The sequence below is a fragment of the Armigeres subalbatus genome, chromosome 2 (genome assembly GCF_024139115.2).
Source record: "Armigeres subalbatus isolate Guangzhou_Male chromosome 2, GZ_Asu_2, whole genome shotgun sequence".
NCBI classification, from domain to species: Eukaryota; Metazoa; Arthropoda; class Insecta; order Diptera; family Culicidae; genus Armigeres; species Armigeres subalbatus.
Window position 1 is genome coordinate 452850868 of NC_085140.1, and position 16055 is coordinate 452866922.

A 16055-nucleotide genomic window follows, 5' to 3' on the forward strand; every position below is an offset into this window, starting at 1 on the left:
TCTCCATTCTACAGTTTGTCTCCCACCCGAACGTTCAGCAGCTGCTGGCCAGCATCTGGTACGAAGGTCTTCCGGGCTTCCGGCGAAAAAATATGGCCCTGCAAGCACTGGAAATAGTGCGAATAGGTGAGCAGCAGCAATTTGTTTCGCCACGATTGCCCTCTTCCCCGGCATCGGAGTTCACTCGCCCAACTCTGGGTGTAATATAATAAAAAGAAATTGCAATTTCCACCTCAATTAGGATTCACGTTATGGTCCCCGTGGGACCCGTCTTTTTATGTTGCATTTTATTGCGTTTATTTTTTTTCCGCAGGTATGCTCTTTCCGCTGTTTTCCATCTCATACATCATCGCGCCGCACTCCACGTTCGGACAGACAATGAGGAAACCCTTTATCAAATTTATTTGCCACAGTGCATCGTATTTTACCTTTCTGTGTGAGTATGAATTGGCCGTCGGAGACCACGTGCCTCCACGGAATGGATTCTTAATAGTGTCATGGTGCACATAGGAACAGCTGGTTAAAATTTGATGGCTAAGAATGTTTTTATTTATTTTGAAGGAATCGAATTCCTTAGACTAATGATATAAATTGGACAAATTAGACAAATTGAACGAATGAGACAAATTAATCACAACCGATTAGAAATTCGATAGAGTTTATGAGACATGGGATCTCCGTAAGCAGAAATGCAACTCGTTTGACTTCGGAACTCGATTTTGCCAAACGGTTTGTAAACAACTAAGTAAGAAAATTATCATGATCTTTTAGTGGACTGTCTTTACCTGGCATAAGACGAGTTTTGTATTATTCCATTTAATTCCACCTCGAATTCGAGTCAAATACAAGACGCTGAAGATGGTTTTACAGTTGAGGTCGAAATATGTATTTGTAAGATTACAACGTGGTTGAATTAAATGGAAAAGTATAAAATTTGTCTTACCACTACACAAGAAAGTTATGATTTCAATTTTAGTTTTAGTCAAATTTCGAAAAAATATGACCCGAAAATATTTTTGAAATTTCAGCAAGAGAGCACAGCAACCCACCCGACAGTAGTTTCTACACATTCGCTCAGATCTAATTTTCTTCTTATATAGGTACCTACATATAAAATAAATTTCTGCCTTTCTTATCCTTATGGACTCGGAAACCATTGAACCGATCGGCGTGACATTTTGTATGCAGGGGTTATTCGGGCCGGGATGGTTCTTAAGTAGGATGACCATATGGTATCCTAAAGCAAAAACCAGAAGCACCATCACTGCCCTCACTCGCATATCCGTCCCATATCGTTTTTTATTTCGCATACGGAGATAACAGCCATAGTTTCATATCGCATCTTCAATATAAAATTTTAAATAAATATTGAAATATCATCAAATCTAGTAGACATTTGGCTATGTTGTTCATCATTCGATAGATTACCGTGAAACAATTTAGTATGATTGAAACATTATTGTTTAGTTTTGTGCAATCAGGTCATGTAAATTATTAATAGGACTGTTATGCGGGTACTTTTAATATGAAACGCCCATGACTTGGTATTTTACTCACACATATACATACAAAATCGCAATTTTCATTATGATTTATGGAAGTACATTAGAAATGAACACTATTCATTGGGTTAACTCAAAAGAGATGATAAGTCGAATGGGACTGTTATGCGAATGAGGGCATGCAGTTCTAAGCAAAATAAATTGTGTTGTTCGCTTACAAGCACTGCAAATTTGTTTTGAAAATTCAACGACGTGTAAATTGTGGCTTACCCAAACCATTCGATATTCAATTGTTGACAGAATTTTACAAGCAAGTACAGTTTAAATTTATTTCGATATAAAAGAATAGTATAATCAATTGAATATTGCGTTTATTTGCATGCTCCAAATATGTCCAAGGAGTTTTAAACTTCCTGGCCTGTAGAAGATGTAAGCTTATACTTAAACTGGATAGTTGAGTTTACTATTAAAGTTGAAAATAACTAATTACAGAGTTAGTCATCATGTCCTCAACATAGGCTAGATGTACCAGTCGTGGCTATAACACCATCGCACTAGTGCTTTATATGCCAAATGGCCAATCAAATCACCGCAAACCAAGTTCAGATCGATAAAGCATATTCATATGATACGATAATGTGAGGGTAAAATATATGTTGCAAAATGGGCAGTTCAACTGCTGTGTGTGTTTAGTTGACAGATGGAAGCTTCTCCCGTATAACGAAAGATTTCATGATGTTCGATCAGCCAACAGCAGGCCATGACTGGCCCTCCTTCATCATCGGACAACCAGCAGGTGCGGACGCGAGCAAGCACTCCACCAATGGAGCTATCCATGGCCAAACGGGGCCGCACATTTGGCGATCCTGCCAAATTGTTCCTTGTACGGAATAATAAGGTGAAACAAAGCCTGACTGTATCAGTTTGTTCCAGATTTGTACGGTAAGTGGAGTTTATTTTAGTTTCGGCTCTTGATGCTGAAGATACATAAAAATGCTGGATTGTTTTTTTTCAACGGTTTCGACTTGTGAAGTCGAAGGCGCTCTGGAAGAGCGCCGGATTGATGCATCGGTTTCAACGGTTTTGGTCTGCATCGGTTTCGACTTATGAAGTCGAAGGCGCTCTGGAAGAGTGCCGGAATGATTGCAACGGTTTTGTTTTTCATCGGTTTCGACTTCTGAAGTCTGAAGTGTTTTTTTTATGGTTTTCGACTTGTGAAGTCGAAGGCGCTCTGGAAGAGCGCCGGATTGATGCATCGGTTTCGACGGTTTTGGTCTTCATCGGTTTCGACTTATGAAGTCGAAGGCGCTCTGGAAGAGTGCCGGAATGATTGCAACGGTTTTGTTTTTCATCGGTTTCGACTTCTGATGTCGAAGGTGCTCTGGAAGAGCACCGGATTGATTGCATCGGTTTCAACGGTTTTGTTTTTCATCGGATTCGGCTGGTAAAGTCGAAGGCGAAGAGCGCCGAATTGATTGCAACGGTTTCGACGATTTTGTTTTTCATCGGTTTCGACTTGTGAAGTCGCTCAGGAAGAGCGCCGAATTGATTGCAACGGTTTGGTCGATTTTGTTTTTCATCGGTTTCGACTTATGAAGTCCGAGGTGCTCTGGAAGAGCGCCAGGTTGCTTGCATCGGTTTCGACGGTTTTGTTCTTCATCGTGTTTTGGCTTGATATAGAAGAGCGTTGGATTAATTGTGTTCATCGGTTTCGGCTTGGGAAGTTTAAGGTGCTCTGGAAGAGCGCCGAATTGATGGTTTGGATTTTCAACGGTTTCGGGTAGTAATGTCAAAGGAGAATTTCTAGTCATGTTTTGCATTGTTTTTAAGCTTGAGAAGTCGAATTTCGTCTAGAACAGTACCGGATTGATGGTTTGTGTTTTCATTGGCTTAGACTAGTGGTGTCGAAGGCACTCGGGAAGAGCGCCGGATTTATGACTGTTTTGCTGTGAGGCTCTAGACGAACGCCGGAGTTATTGTGTTGTTTTTATAACGGGCTTGGCGTGTGATGGCGAGGGTGTTCTAAAAGTATGCTAAATGAAGTACTTTGAAATCTAATTATGTTGTATTATGTGCAAGTTCGTTAAATTGCGCTAGCTGGTTTTCAACTACGATGTGGATGACGCTCAGTAATAGCGGTGAAAGCGGGTTTTGGAAGCAAATGACTCAATAACTTCTCTATTGACGGAATCTACAAATTTTCAATAGTAGTAGTACGCATGTTACACACAGATCCCATTCTAATGGATTTTTTCTTCTTATTTTTGATGAGAGAAGAAGGGGAATGTGAGGGTAAAATATATGTTGCAAAATGGGCAGTTCAACTGCTGTGTGTGTTTAGTTGACAGATGGAAGCTTCTCCCGTATAACAAAAGATTTCATGAATTTCGATCAGCCAACAGCAGGCCATGACTGGCCCTCCTTCATCATCGGACAACCAGCAGGTGCGGACGCGAGCAAGCACTCCACCAATGGAGCTATCCATGGCCAAACGGGGCCGCACAGATAACACCTTTGCTTCCTCCGAAACAAGCAAAGCATAATTGTAAAAATTGATTTCGTTTAATTTTTGACGTCCTTTGCACCAGTTGTCGCATTAGTGGTCCCAATTTGGCCAATCCCATAAGAAAACAATGGGATTTGCCAAATAAGGAACCAAAATTAAGAATAGTGTTACAACTGGTGAATGCGTTCCTATTATGGATTAATCAATTTTGAGAATAATAACAAATTTTATTGTGGTTTTCACAGCTGTTCTAAGGAGCAGGAAGTAAAACCTTTCGCTTGATATATAAAGTCCACCCACATGCCTTTTACTTATTTAAAAAAAATAGTTGTTCTTATGTATGGCGACAATTGGTACACCCACCCTATTTGATTTTTGTCAAGAATAACCAGCAATATTTTGTTTAAATTAGTTAGCATAGCATAGAACCCTTGCACAAATCATAGATGGAGTTGCAGAGATAAACATATCCACGGTAATTATAGATTTTTCCACAATCTACAATTAAGTGGACCCGATTTTCTCCACACACCTGGCCACGTCCTTACAAGTGTTTTCATTTTATAATTGTCCTATCATCTGAAGAGATATAATGAATATGTAAGATACAGTTATTAAAGTGAAAACATTTTTAGATATATAAACTAATGAATATGTATAGAACCACATTCGGAAGTAGGAAAGAATCGGAGCTGGTGTTGAACTTATGAATTTGTGTAGAACAGAAAGATAGCCTAACGAATGGATGGAAGACATCCACAGCTACACTTAAAATGATAGCGAAGAAGAAAGTGAAATAATATTGGCAATATTTTGTTTAAATTAGTTGTGCCGAAAATTTACAATATAGACGAAGAGAAATTCATGCTGTTCTGTATAAATGATTGCCTTATTTTTATCTTGAATATATGCATTTTTGTTTTTCTATGTAAGGGCGAGTTATGTAAAGGGTAAGTTAAAGGCGACCCACCGGACGCCGAACCTACGACCGAAAATCCGCCAGCTTATCACCAAGGACCTGAAGTGTACCTTCAGGCTTTGCAGGTATGGCGTCAAGGTGATGCAAAGGAGCCCCACCAGTCGGTGGTAGAGTTCCTGTAGGTGCAAAAATATGAGTTTTACACTCATGACCTGCTTGGCGCAAATACAATCAGCTGTATGGTCTGCATGATATGCAGGAGAACGACCTCATCACCGAATTGGAAGCTGTGGGCTAAAACCTACCGCAGTTCACAAGATCGCGCGTCAGGAAATATGGATCTATCGCGTGGAAGAATTTGAAACAAATCAACGTCATCAACTACACAGTTGTTGACTGGGAGGGCTAAAGGTTGGTGCACCGGGATGTCACATAGTGCACAAAATGTTTCAATTTTGGACATGGCACCCGGAATATGACCCATCGCTACAACAGATGTGATGACCCGCACGCTACCTACTAATGCAAGATGAAAGTGGCCGATCCTACAGCGACAAACATTAGACAAACTCGTAGATGAGAACTTGATACTGGAAGCAGCTTCCTAAAATCTTGCACAGCACTACCGGTACTCCTAGCTGATGTAGTCAGTTCGAAATCTCCGCTCGGCAAGCATTGTTTATGGCATTGCTCGCGTCAAACGTTGTCACAGTGCAGTAGAGGATATCACGCCGCTTGCATTCAATGACGACCTCGGCAGCGTCAACCATTAATAACGCCCAGTGTTAACCTCTTCGGAAGCCGAAGTGCGCCTCAGTTTTAGAACCGTTTCAAAAGCTGAATTACTTGAACGACAATCCTGTCACCTCCACCACGTTCAACGGTGGTTCTCAACCATTTTATCAAGTAGAGCCCCTGCAGAGTGGTTAAACAATGTAATGTGACTATGGGTTTTTTCTTCAACTAAAAAAAAAATGTGTAACCAAACACTCATGTCGTTTTCGGTTTTAAACCTGGGTCAGGTCCGACCCCGACTCTGAATAACCGAACGAAAAACGAATCGGGATCGAGTCAGTATGATGGTATTAGTGAGAACTCAATCCCTATCATCTGTTTTGTTTTCAATTCGCATTTTTATCAGCTGGCATAAACAGACATATTTTATCTATTGAATTTTGTTATTAGTGTTATTTTTTTCTTGTTTTATGAATTATGGGGGAAGTCAGACGTTTCTTCTGTTAATTGTTTAATGACTAAAATGACTATTATTATTTTATAAATTAATATGATTAGGAGCTTGTGATGAATGACGACGGCAATGTGGATTGCCATGAAAGAATTTATGCCAATCCGTGTTTCCCGATAAACTGTTATGCTGATTCTATATGGCTTTTTGGGTAACAGTGATTGTGTTACAGTAAATTTGAATTATCAATTATGTCATTGAAATGGAACAGAACAACAAAATATGGAAACACTTTGTAAAAAATCCAATACAACATTTATTGAGATTTGGGGCCTATTATTTTACACAAAGAATCAAATCGTACAAGAGTTGGACAGCATTATTTTTTGTTATTTGCATTTTTTTTGCTATTTTTCTCCCAAGAAAAAGGGGCCTTTTGGGATAAATTGCGATTTCGTCAAAACTGCAAAAACCAAATATACAAGAGAGGCAAATAATTTTTCATTACATAATCTAAACAGGAGATTCAACATAATCAATATCAATGGGATTAAATATGTCTTTGTCGGTTTTTTAACGAATTACAACTAAAAACCTTCCTTCCACTAAAAAATTATGCTCAATTCGTATAAAAACTGTTCCTAAATAAACATTTGAATTTATGTATAAATAATCATTTATATTTAAATAAATAAAATAAATTTGTTGATGGCAACATAGTTGCCAAAGTCTTATAAATGGTTAATGCCAGGGTAAATACATTATGTTTATATTCTTCAAATCCGTAACCTTGAACAAATTATGCACCGACTGCAATAATGAATAAAATGGTATGAACATTTTGGTATAAATAACTTCATAGCGGCAGATATTCTGGTACGCTATTTTTCCATTGATAGAGCAATTATACCTAAAGCATATGTTCGAATACACAACGTAATAGTGAATAAATAGCAGCTACCTTCTAGTCACTGCATTTTATAAATCACATTTTCAACCAAATTTTCAAACCTCATTTTGTTTATAGTGGAGCTATCATCTGAGGTAATCAGCGAAAAATATGTCGATATCTGAATCCGATTCACCATCAGAGAAACTTGAAGACAGCACAAAATTGAAATAATCCATTTTTGCATGGAAGAGCAACAAAATTGATAAATTTAACAAATGAAACAAACAAAATCAAATACCCATCCGTGTCTTTTACGTTTTCATTTTCCTTTAGCGTAAACATAAACACCAGTTTGACAGTTTGTGTTTGAATGTATTGGTGAACCTAGGTTGGATCTCGATAAATCGGCAGAGCGAACCTCATTCATTTTGGGTCGGATCTAGTGCGGATCGCGATCCAACCTGAACGAATAACCGAACGTTTTGACAGCTGTTAGAGCGGATCCGGTGCAGAACTAGGTTCGACCCAGCAATAACCGAAAACGACATCAGTTTGCCCACTTAATTCAAAGGACTGGAACTCACTTTTAATCTTAACTTAAATAAATAAAGGAAAAGGTAAAAGTAGATTACTTAGAAAGCTAGTAGGGATGAACAAAACCTTTAGGGTGGTTAAAAAAACACTTTTTCAAATTTTTTGATGGGCCGCCCTCTCATTCGGTTCTATTTGATGCCCTTATTAGAGGTGTGCGCCGGTCCGATATTCGTCGGCGGCGGCGTTTGTCAGAATTTCGGTCGGCGGCGGCGGCGTTTTCGGCGTCACGCCGAAAGTCATTTTAGCCGGCGGCGGTGGCGTGAATCGGCGTGATGATTTTTTTATTACGTTTTAATTTTTTTTTGCATTGTTTGGGATATTTTCAAGACATTAAAGGAAGAATCTTTTGAATTTTGCATGAAAAATCTAATGACCTTCTCCAGAAAATTCTACAAGTTTTTCAAAAATTTGGAAATTATTTTCGTATTTCCCATGGGAACTGCTTTGAAGTTTCGAGAAATATTTGGAATTTCCAAATAAAATTGTTTGGAGTTTCACCAGAAAATAGGTAATTTCAGAATTTTCACGAAAAATTGTTCTTAACTTCTATAGGGAAATCTTCGGAAATTCACGGAAAGTTTCTGTTGAGTATTCTTCGAAATTTGCACAAAAATCTTCATAATTGCAGGAGAGTGTGGCTGGTAGAATGGTTGTTTTCATGTTGACTTTCTCAATCTAGAATAATTAGGACGGCTACCCGGGCAGAAGCGATGAACAGATTAACAAAACATGATATGGACTTGATTGATATAAGAGATAAAAGAACAGAGAACAATATCAAAAATTTGCACCGAAATATCATTTAAATATCAATATATGCTATGGATAAGAACAAACTAATGGCACATGATATTGATCACTTATTAAAAATAGCATAACTTGATCTTCCCATGATATTTTAGTGCAAAATTTTGATATTATCGTCTGATCTTTTATCTCTTATATCAATCATGTCTATATCTCATTTTCTATCTAATCAACATTTCATATTAATGAGCTATTTTCGTCTACTCGGGTAGTTTGTCATGGCCAACGATAAAAAAGTCAATTCTTAAGAATTTTCACGAAGGAGTTTTCAAGGAAAATTTTCTTGAATTTTCACGAGAAATTCTCCGTAAGAAAACTTCTTAAGAGTTTCTACGGAGGATTGTTCAAAATGTAGTTATCAATAAAAAAATCTTTGGATTTCAACGGAAAATTGATCGTTTGACAGAATGGGTCTGTGGCCAAAAATATCGTTTGAGCCTACATATTATACGGCCAAATGTCAATAAGGGTCTGTATGTTCAAATATGACGTAACGCAAAAGGGGGTGAGGCATTGTTTAATTTTTGTTACAAATTATTATGCAAAATATGGGGGGGTGGGTGTCCTTCGGAATATTTTAGTAATTTAGTCAAAAATATCTATCGGTTTGGCTTTATGACATTTACGTTGAAAAGACCTTTTTATCAAACGACTTTGAACGAAATTTCGTAACCTCTACTTTTCAAGTCGATACTGACCTTTAAGTCAAAAGTCGTCTACCCAAATCCCATTAAGTCGAATTGAACGTTTATCCAAAACTGTTATCAGGTCGAAAATGGTTTGACCAAAAATGTAGTATGACCGAAAGCGGCATACAGCCATAATGGACATTCAGCCGAAATGTTAATTTGGCCGAAAAAATCGTTTAACCGAATAGATCATTTAACCGAAAATCTGTTGGGTAGGAATGGTCATTTGAACCGAAAACGTCTTTTCTGCAAAACAACCTTTCCGGCCAAATGGAATTTTCTGTCAAATGACCTATTCGGCTGATCGTCTTTTTGGGAGAATGATCAGTTGAGCCAAACGACACTTTTCAAAGAAGTTAGAAAGTAAGATTGCAGAAAGGGCATTCTTGGGCCAAACGGCTTTTCCTGCCAAATGACAATTCTGGCACTTTTGGTCAAATGATCCGTATTCGGTCAAACGGCTTTTTCAGTCGAACGTCATTTTCAGCTAAATGAAGCGGGCTTGGTAGTCATATGGCTACTGCTTCTGCCTTATACGCAGGAGGTCGTGGGTTCAATCCCAGGTCCGTTCCATTCTACTACTTTGTATCTTTCTCTATATTTCACATGTTCTAGCAATCGCTAGAACTGGAAATGGACTTCCATACCGTTTCCATTACTATTCCTATACCTTCAACTTGAGGATTCTAACAGTAATCCGCTAGAATTGGAAATGAACTATAAAGCTCGTTTCCTACATCCAATTAGAAATTCCATCAGTTGCCTTCTCCTATCTATCACATTGGCAGCTCGTTAACCAAGACGAACCTCTGCCTCTCGGAACCTAACCCAAAAATTCCAACAAATTCCGCATGAACTCGTGGCAAGTGCAGAGGTATATTCGGCTTGCAGTGGGCGAGTGATTGTATCATCATTTCCTCCCACTTCCCTACATTGACTTGCATTCTGACGTGGCAGGCGCCAGTATGACCTAACAAATGAGATCACCAGTACTTGTACATTGATGATGTGTGCTAGTCGCAAGCAAACATCTGTTGGTTCCCTGTGCAAGAACAGCTGATCTGGTCATAATGGAGTAGCAACTACGAGCAGTCAATCAAGCTCAAGCTCAAGCTCGAACGTCATTTTCAGCTAAATGACATGTTAGGGCAAATAACTTTTTACAAGTTCGGCCAAATTTTCTTTTTGCTTTCAGCCAAACTACATTTTCGGTCAAACCAGTTTTGACCTGATAACAGTCTCCGTTAAACGTTTAGTTTTGCTAAATGGTACTTGGCTAGATGTCTTTTGGCCTAAGAGTGAAATCAGCAGTGATTCAAATCGTTCGGGGCTATCAGTTTGAATATGAATCTGAAACATTAATTATCCCAGCAGCTGTTCTAGATTCAGTTTTTATACCAGTCAAATGTCAAAAAAATAAAACTGGTATAACGCTCCGTTCTATTTCCTGCAGATTTGAACCACGATTGAATCACGAAATTCAAATATTTTTCAATTGTTTTGGTGTATGAATGCGTCATTTTATCTACGGATCAATCCACTTTGCAATTATGGCGCCTTTCTTGGCGGAAACATAATGATTTCATTTAATTGAAAATTTGAAAAACACTGCTGGGGAAACCAGAGAGTTTGTTCTATTTTGCTCCAGATTCAAACTAGAATAGTGGTCGAAAATTTAGAATGAAACTGAATCACTACTGATTTCACTCTAAGGGCCAGTATCGACTCAAAAATAGAGAGGCTACGGAATTATGTTAAATGGTCAATTGACAAAAAGCCTATTTACCCAAACGAGTAATCATTTTTGATCATATTACCCGTTCAGTCCGAGGTTCAGTGTTATTGATATTTGGCCGTATTTAAATAAATTTTTTATTACATTTCCGGCCAAATGGACCATTCTGTCAAAAAACCATTTCAGCTAAGCGGCATTTTTGGCCAACGATCGTTTCGGCCAGATAACTTACTAGAAAACGGATTTTTCGGCCGAGTTACCAGTTCAGCCGTCTGCCGCTTTCGGTCAATGGAATTTCCCAAGAATTTCTAATCGAATATAGAAAGAATTTTCTGAAGAAATAAAAAAAATCCTCAAAAATTCCGAGCATTTTTCCGTTGTTTTAAAGTTGGCTATGTCAAACTAGCCGTCTAGTGATGAACTTCTCCCTGTGAAAAAATCACTTAAGGATTAAAAAAACAAGCCGTCTTAAATAATCTAGATTGACAAAGTCAACGTTAAAGCATCCCTTTCACAAGTCACAATTTTCTGTGTAAATTTCAAAGAATACTCAACAGAAACTCAATAAGAACTTTCCGTGGATATTCCGAATATTTTCCAGTAGAAATTTGGAACAGCTTCCCGTGAAGAGATTCTCATGTAAATTCCAAACAGTTTTCCATGGTAAATCAAATAAGGGCTCCTTTTGATAATTCTAAAGAGTTCTGGAAACTTGATAGTAGTTCTTGTGGAAAATCTGAAAAAAATCCAAATTAATATTCTGGAAAAACTCGAAAAAAAATCTAAGAAAGTTCATTAATTTTTTAGATGAAGCACAAAAGATTCTCCCGTTAATGTTTTAGAAATATCCAAAATGACCAATTCAGGCAAATGACACTTTCCACCGAATGTCCATTTCGACCAAAGAGCATATTCGGCTATTATGCTATTCGGCCATCCGATTTTTCAGCCAAAGGAACTATTCGACCAAATGACATTCTCGGCCAAATAACATATTTTGATTTTTGACATTAAATTGATTCAAGATTTGTTTACAAATAGTGCTGGAGATTACTAAATTGAATGATATGACATCAAACTGTGTACTTATTTTGTTATCGGAAACCAATATCAAAATTAGTTTTCGATTTGCTCTCATCGACAACGTTTTTTACTTGATTCACAGTAAGATTTTTCTGTTTGTTATTTCAACCGGTTTAACGACCAAAAAGATATCAAATTAAGTAAACATAATCGATGATTTCACAACATTAAAACAAGTTATTGATTTACTCTCAAGCTTTGCTAGGGTAGACTTCTATCTAACAGTCTTTTCGTTTGAACAACATATTCGGCCAAACAACATTCAGCCTTGTGACCTTCAGCCGAATGGATTTCTGCCGAACGACTCTTTGCCATTCAAAAAAATTAATTTCAATGATATTTTTTTTAAATTTCAACGGAAAATCCATCGCAATTTTTCACACGAAGTTTTGCTTAGTTTAGTTTAGAGTTTAGAGCTTTCCGAAATTTGAACAAGAAATTGTATGGAATTTTTATGGAAATCATTGGTATCTTCACGAAACATTCTCAGTTTCAACGTGATGTTGTAAAGATCTATCAGGATATTATACGGAAGCTCCACTGAATCTTCGGAATTTCCACTGAAAATTTTGTGGACTTCTTCAAATTTGAATCGGCGTAAAAATTATAGATCTGCGGCGTGACAAATTTTAAACGGCGGCGCGCCGATGCAAAAATGTCGGCGGCGGCGTCGTGCCAAAAACAGTCGGCGGCGGTGGCGTGGCGCGGCGGCGCACACCTCTAGCCCTGATGCTCTGGACAAAATTTCAGCCAAATCGGTCAACGTTTGGGCGGTGCTAAACTCGTTGGAAGTTTATATGGAAAAATGTATGCAGAAACATCCAAAAACAGTGATTTGTAGTTGGACGGCACAATTTACGATCAAGAACAATGATACTCATTCAGTTCTTGTAGAATTAAATACAGAATGTTATGCTGAAAACCGCGAGAAGATTAGAGTTTATTAGGCAAAGATATAAGCATTTTACTGGAGTGTTGTAGGGGTGAATTTATTTCTTTTCAAAGGTAAAAGAAACGAAATTTGCTCAAACCCCACTTCAGAGAAATGCTAATAACTTAGCCAGGCAAACTCTAATTTTCTCGCGGTTTTCTGCATAACATTCTGTATTAAATTCTTCACGATCTGAATGAGTATCATAGCTCTTCTTCGTAAGCTGTGCCGTCCAACTGCAATTCTCTGTTTTTTTATGTATCTGCATACATTTTTGCATATAAACGTTGACCGATTTGGCTGACATTTTGTCCAGAGCATCAGGGCATCAAATAGAACCGAATAAGAGGGCGGCCCATCAAAAAAATTGAAAAAAGTTTTTCCCATACTAATTTGAGCCACCCTAAAAACCAGTGTACGGTTCTGCCACCTTTAGTGTTCGGCCGACAATGTCCATTCATCCGCGAAGCAAATAAATTGACTGGATCTGTTGAAATACACCGCTGTTACACCGCTCTCCGCATGACACCTTCTAGCGCAATGTTGAACAACAGGCACGAAAGTCCGTCACCTTGTCTTAGTCCCCGGCGCGATTCGAACGAACTGGAGTGTTCGCCGAAATCTTACACAGTTTTCACACCATCCACCGTTGCTTTGATCGGTCGTAAGCTTCCCAGAGCTGTTCTCGTCCATAATTTTCCATGGCTCTACGCGGTCTTACTGTCGTATCCGCCTGAAATCAACGAACAGATGGTGCGTTGGGACCTGATATTCACGGCATTTTGAAGGATTTGCCGTACGTAAGATCTGGTCCGTTGTCGAGCGGCCGTCAACGAAGCCGGCTTGATAACTTCCACGAACTCGTTCTAATGGGACAGACGACGGAAGATGATCTGGGATATCACTTTAGGCGGCATTAGGATGGTGATCGCTCGAAAGTTCTCACACTCCGTTTTTGTCGCCTTTCTTGTAGATGGGGCATATAACCCCTTCCTTCCACTCCTCCGGTAGCTGTTCGGTTTCCCAGATTCTGACTATCAGTTTGTGCAGGCAAGTGGCCAGCTTTTCCGGGCCCATCTTGATGAGCTCAGCTCGATACCATCCTACCAGCTGCTTTATTGGTCTTTAGCTGTTGAATGGCATCCTTAACTTCCCTCAAGGTGGGGGCTGGTTGCCCATCGTCCGCTGAACTGACGTAGTCATCTCCTCCGCTCCTTGACTTTCACTGCCTGTACTCTCAGCGCCATTTAGATTTCCTCGTAATTCTGCCACCTTTCAGTCACCACGTTCGTCCGTCAAGATGCTCATCCTTATCCGCACATTTGCTCGCGGCACGAAGCCTTTGCGGGATGCGTTGAGCTTCTGATAGAACTTGCGTATCTTGAGAACGGCACACTGTTCATCTCCTCGCACTCCGCTTCTTCCAGGCGGCGTTTCTTCTCCTGAAAAGGCAGTCTTGTCTCCGCTTCCGTCTATAACGTTCCACGTTCTGCCGGGTACCTTGCTGCAGCGCGACCGCCCGCGCTGCGTCCTTCTCTCAGAATCTCTGCACTCTTCGTCGAACCAATCGTTCCGTCGACTTCACCCATATACCCGACGTTGTTCTCCGCTGCGTCGTTAGGCTGCTTTGACTGTATCACCAGTCCTCAAGAGGGCCCCATCAGCTCACCCTCTTCCGGCAACGCTGCCTCGAGATGCTGCGCGTATGCAGTGGCGACATCAGGTTGCTTCAGTCGCTCTAGGTCGTACCGCGGCGGTCGTCGTACCGAACATTGTTGATGACGGATAGTTTTGGGCGCAGTTTAACCATCACCAGATAGTGGTCAGAGTCGATGTTAGCGCCACGATATGTTCGAGCGTCGATAATGTCGGAGAAGTGCCGTCCATCAATCAGAACGTGGTCGATTTGTCATTCTGTCTGCGGTGATGATCTCCAGGTATCCGATACGGGAGGCTGTGTTGGAAGTAGGTGCTGCAGAATGGCCATATTCTTGGAGGCGCGAAATCAATTAGTCGTAGGCTGTTTTCGTTCGTCAGCCGGTGAGCGCTGAACTTTCAATAGTCGGTCTAAACTCTCTGCCGCCAACCTGAGCGTTCAAATCTCCCATGATGACTTTGAAGTCGTGGCTTGGCAGCTGTCGTACTCACGTTCCAGCTGCGCGTAGAATGCGTCCTTATCATCATCAGTGCTTCCAGGTGTGGGCTATGGACGTTATGCTGAAGTTGAAGAACCGGCCTTTGATCCTCAACTTGCACATTCTTTCTTGATCGGCCACCAGATCACGCGCCTTTATATCGCCCATCACTGAAAGCTGTTCCCAGCTCGTGTGTGTTCCGCAGCTCTGATAGATGGTATGATTACCTCTAAACGTTCGCACCATTGATCCTTCCAACAAACCTCCTGCAGCGCTACGATGCCGAATCCACGTCCTTGAGCACATCGGCGAGTATGCGTTGCTCCATGAAGTTGAGAGATTTGCAGTTCCACGAACCGAGTTTCCAATCGCTAGTCCTTTTCGTCGCAGTGGTCTTCGCCGATGGTTCCGTCCGTACTCTCTTGTTGATTGTTCGTTCTTAAGATTTTTAAAGGCTGGCTTGCAGGGCCTGACACCAACCCCTAAATTTCCGGAGGACCATTCCTCCTTATTTCCGGTGGACCATGGTGCACAGTTCCTTAAGTCCCTCGCTGGCACTCGGACGATGATCAGCCGCCCTAACATGGAGAACCGACGCTGTTGTGAGCCGATCCTGACATGGAAACAGACGCTCAATAAGAGTTTGCACCTCCGGAAGCAAACCCCCTTCCCTTCGGCATACGACCATAGTTCCACCGGGGTTGGTTACCAATCTTCCCTAAGGTTGCTCGTATCCCGGCCAGCACCGCGAGGAGGTAGGGATAGGATTGCTGGGTGAAGCTAAGGACCGCGAGATGGGGTCTATTTTTCCTTCAGGTACGCGAAGTACCAATGGTACGCTTACCCAGCATTTGCCGTATAGGGCAGAAGCAGTAGCCGCCTGTTCTAAGCCCGCTTCGAAACATGAGAGAGTCACCACTGAACTAATTATTTTTATTACCGCCGCGCAATGCAGAACACAATAATTCGGCGACCGCGCGATCTTCTGCTGTCGAAACATGAGAGATCACGCACTGAACTCTAAAAAGATTAGTCTATATATTTTATGATAAAAATAACAAGCAATACGTAACTTC

The 16055-nt window shown here is 40.3% G+C and overlaps 1 protein-coding gene across 1 annotated transcript in view; it reads left to right on the plus strand.

Moving 5' to 3' along the window:
• The window catches only part of LOC134213770 (transient receptor potential-gamma protein), a 395710-nt gene that overhangs the window by 337438 nt on the left and 42217 nt on the right, over positions 1-16055 (plus strand). Inside the window, exons 12-13 of the mRNA XM_062693089.1 lie at positions 15-126; positions 314-436. Of these exons, the coding sequence (XP_062549073.1) occupies positions 15-126; positions 314-436 (235 nt within the window). The remainder of the gene's footprint in view (positions 1-14; positions 127-313; positions 437-16055) is intronic.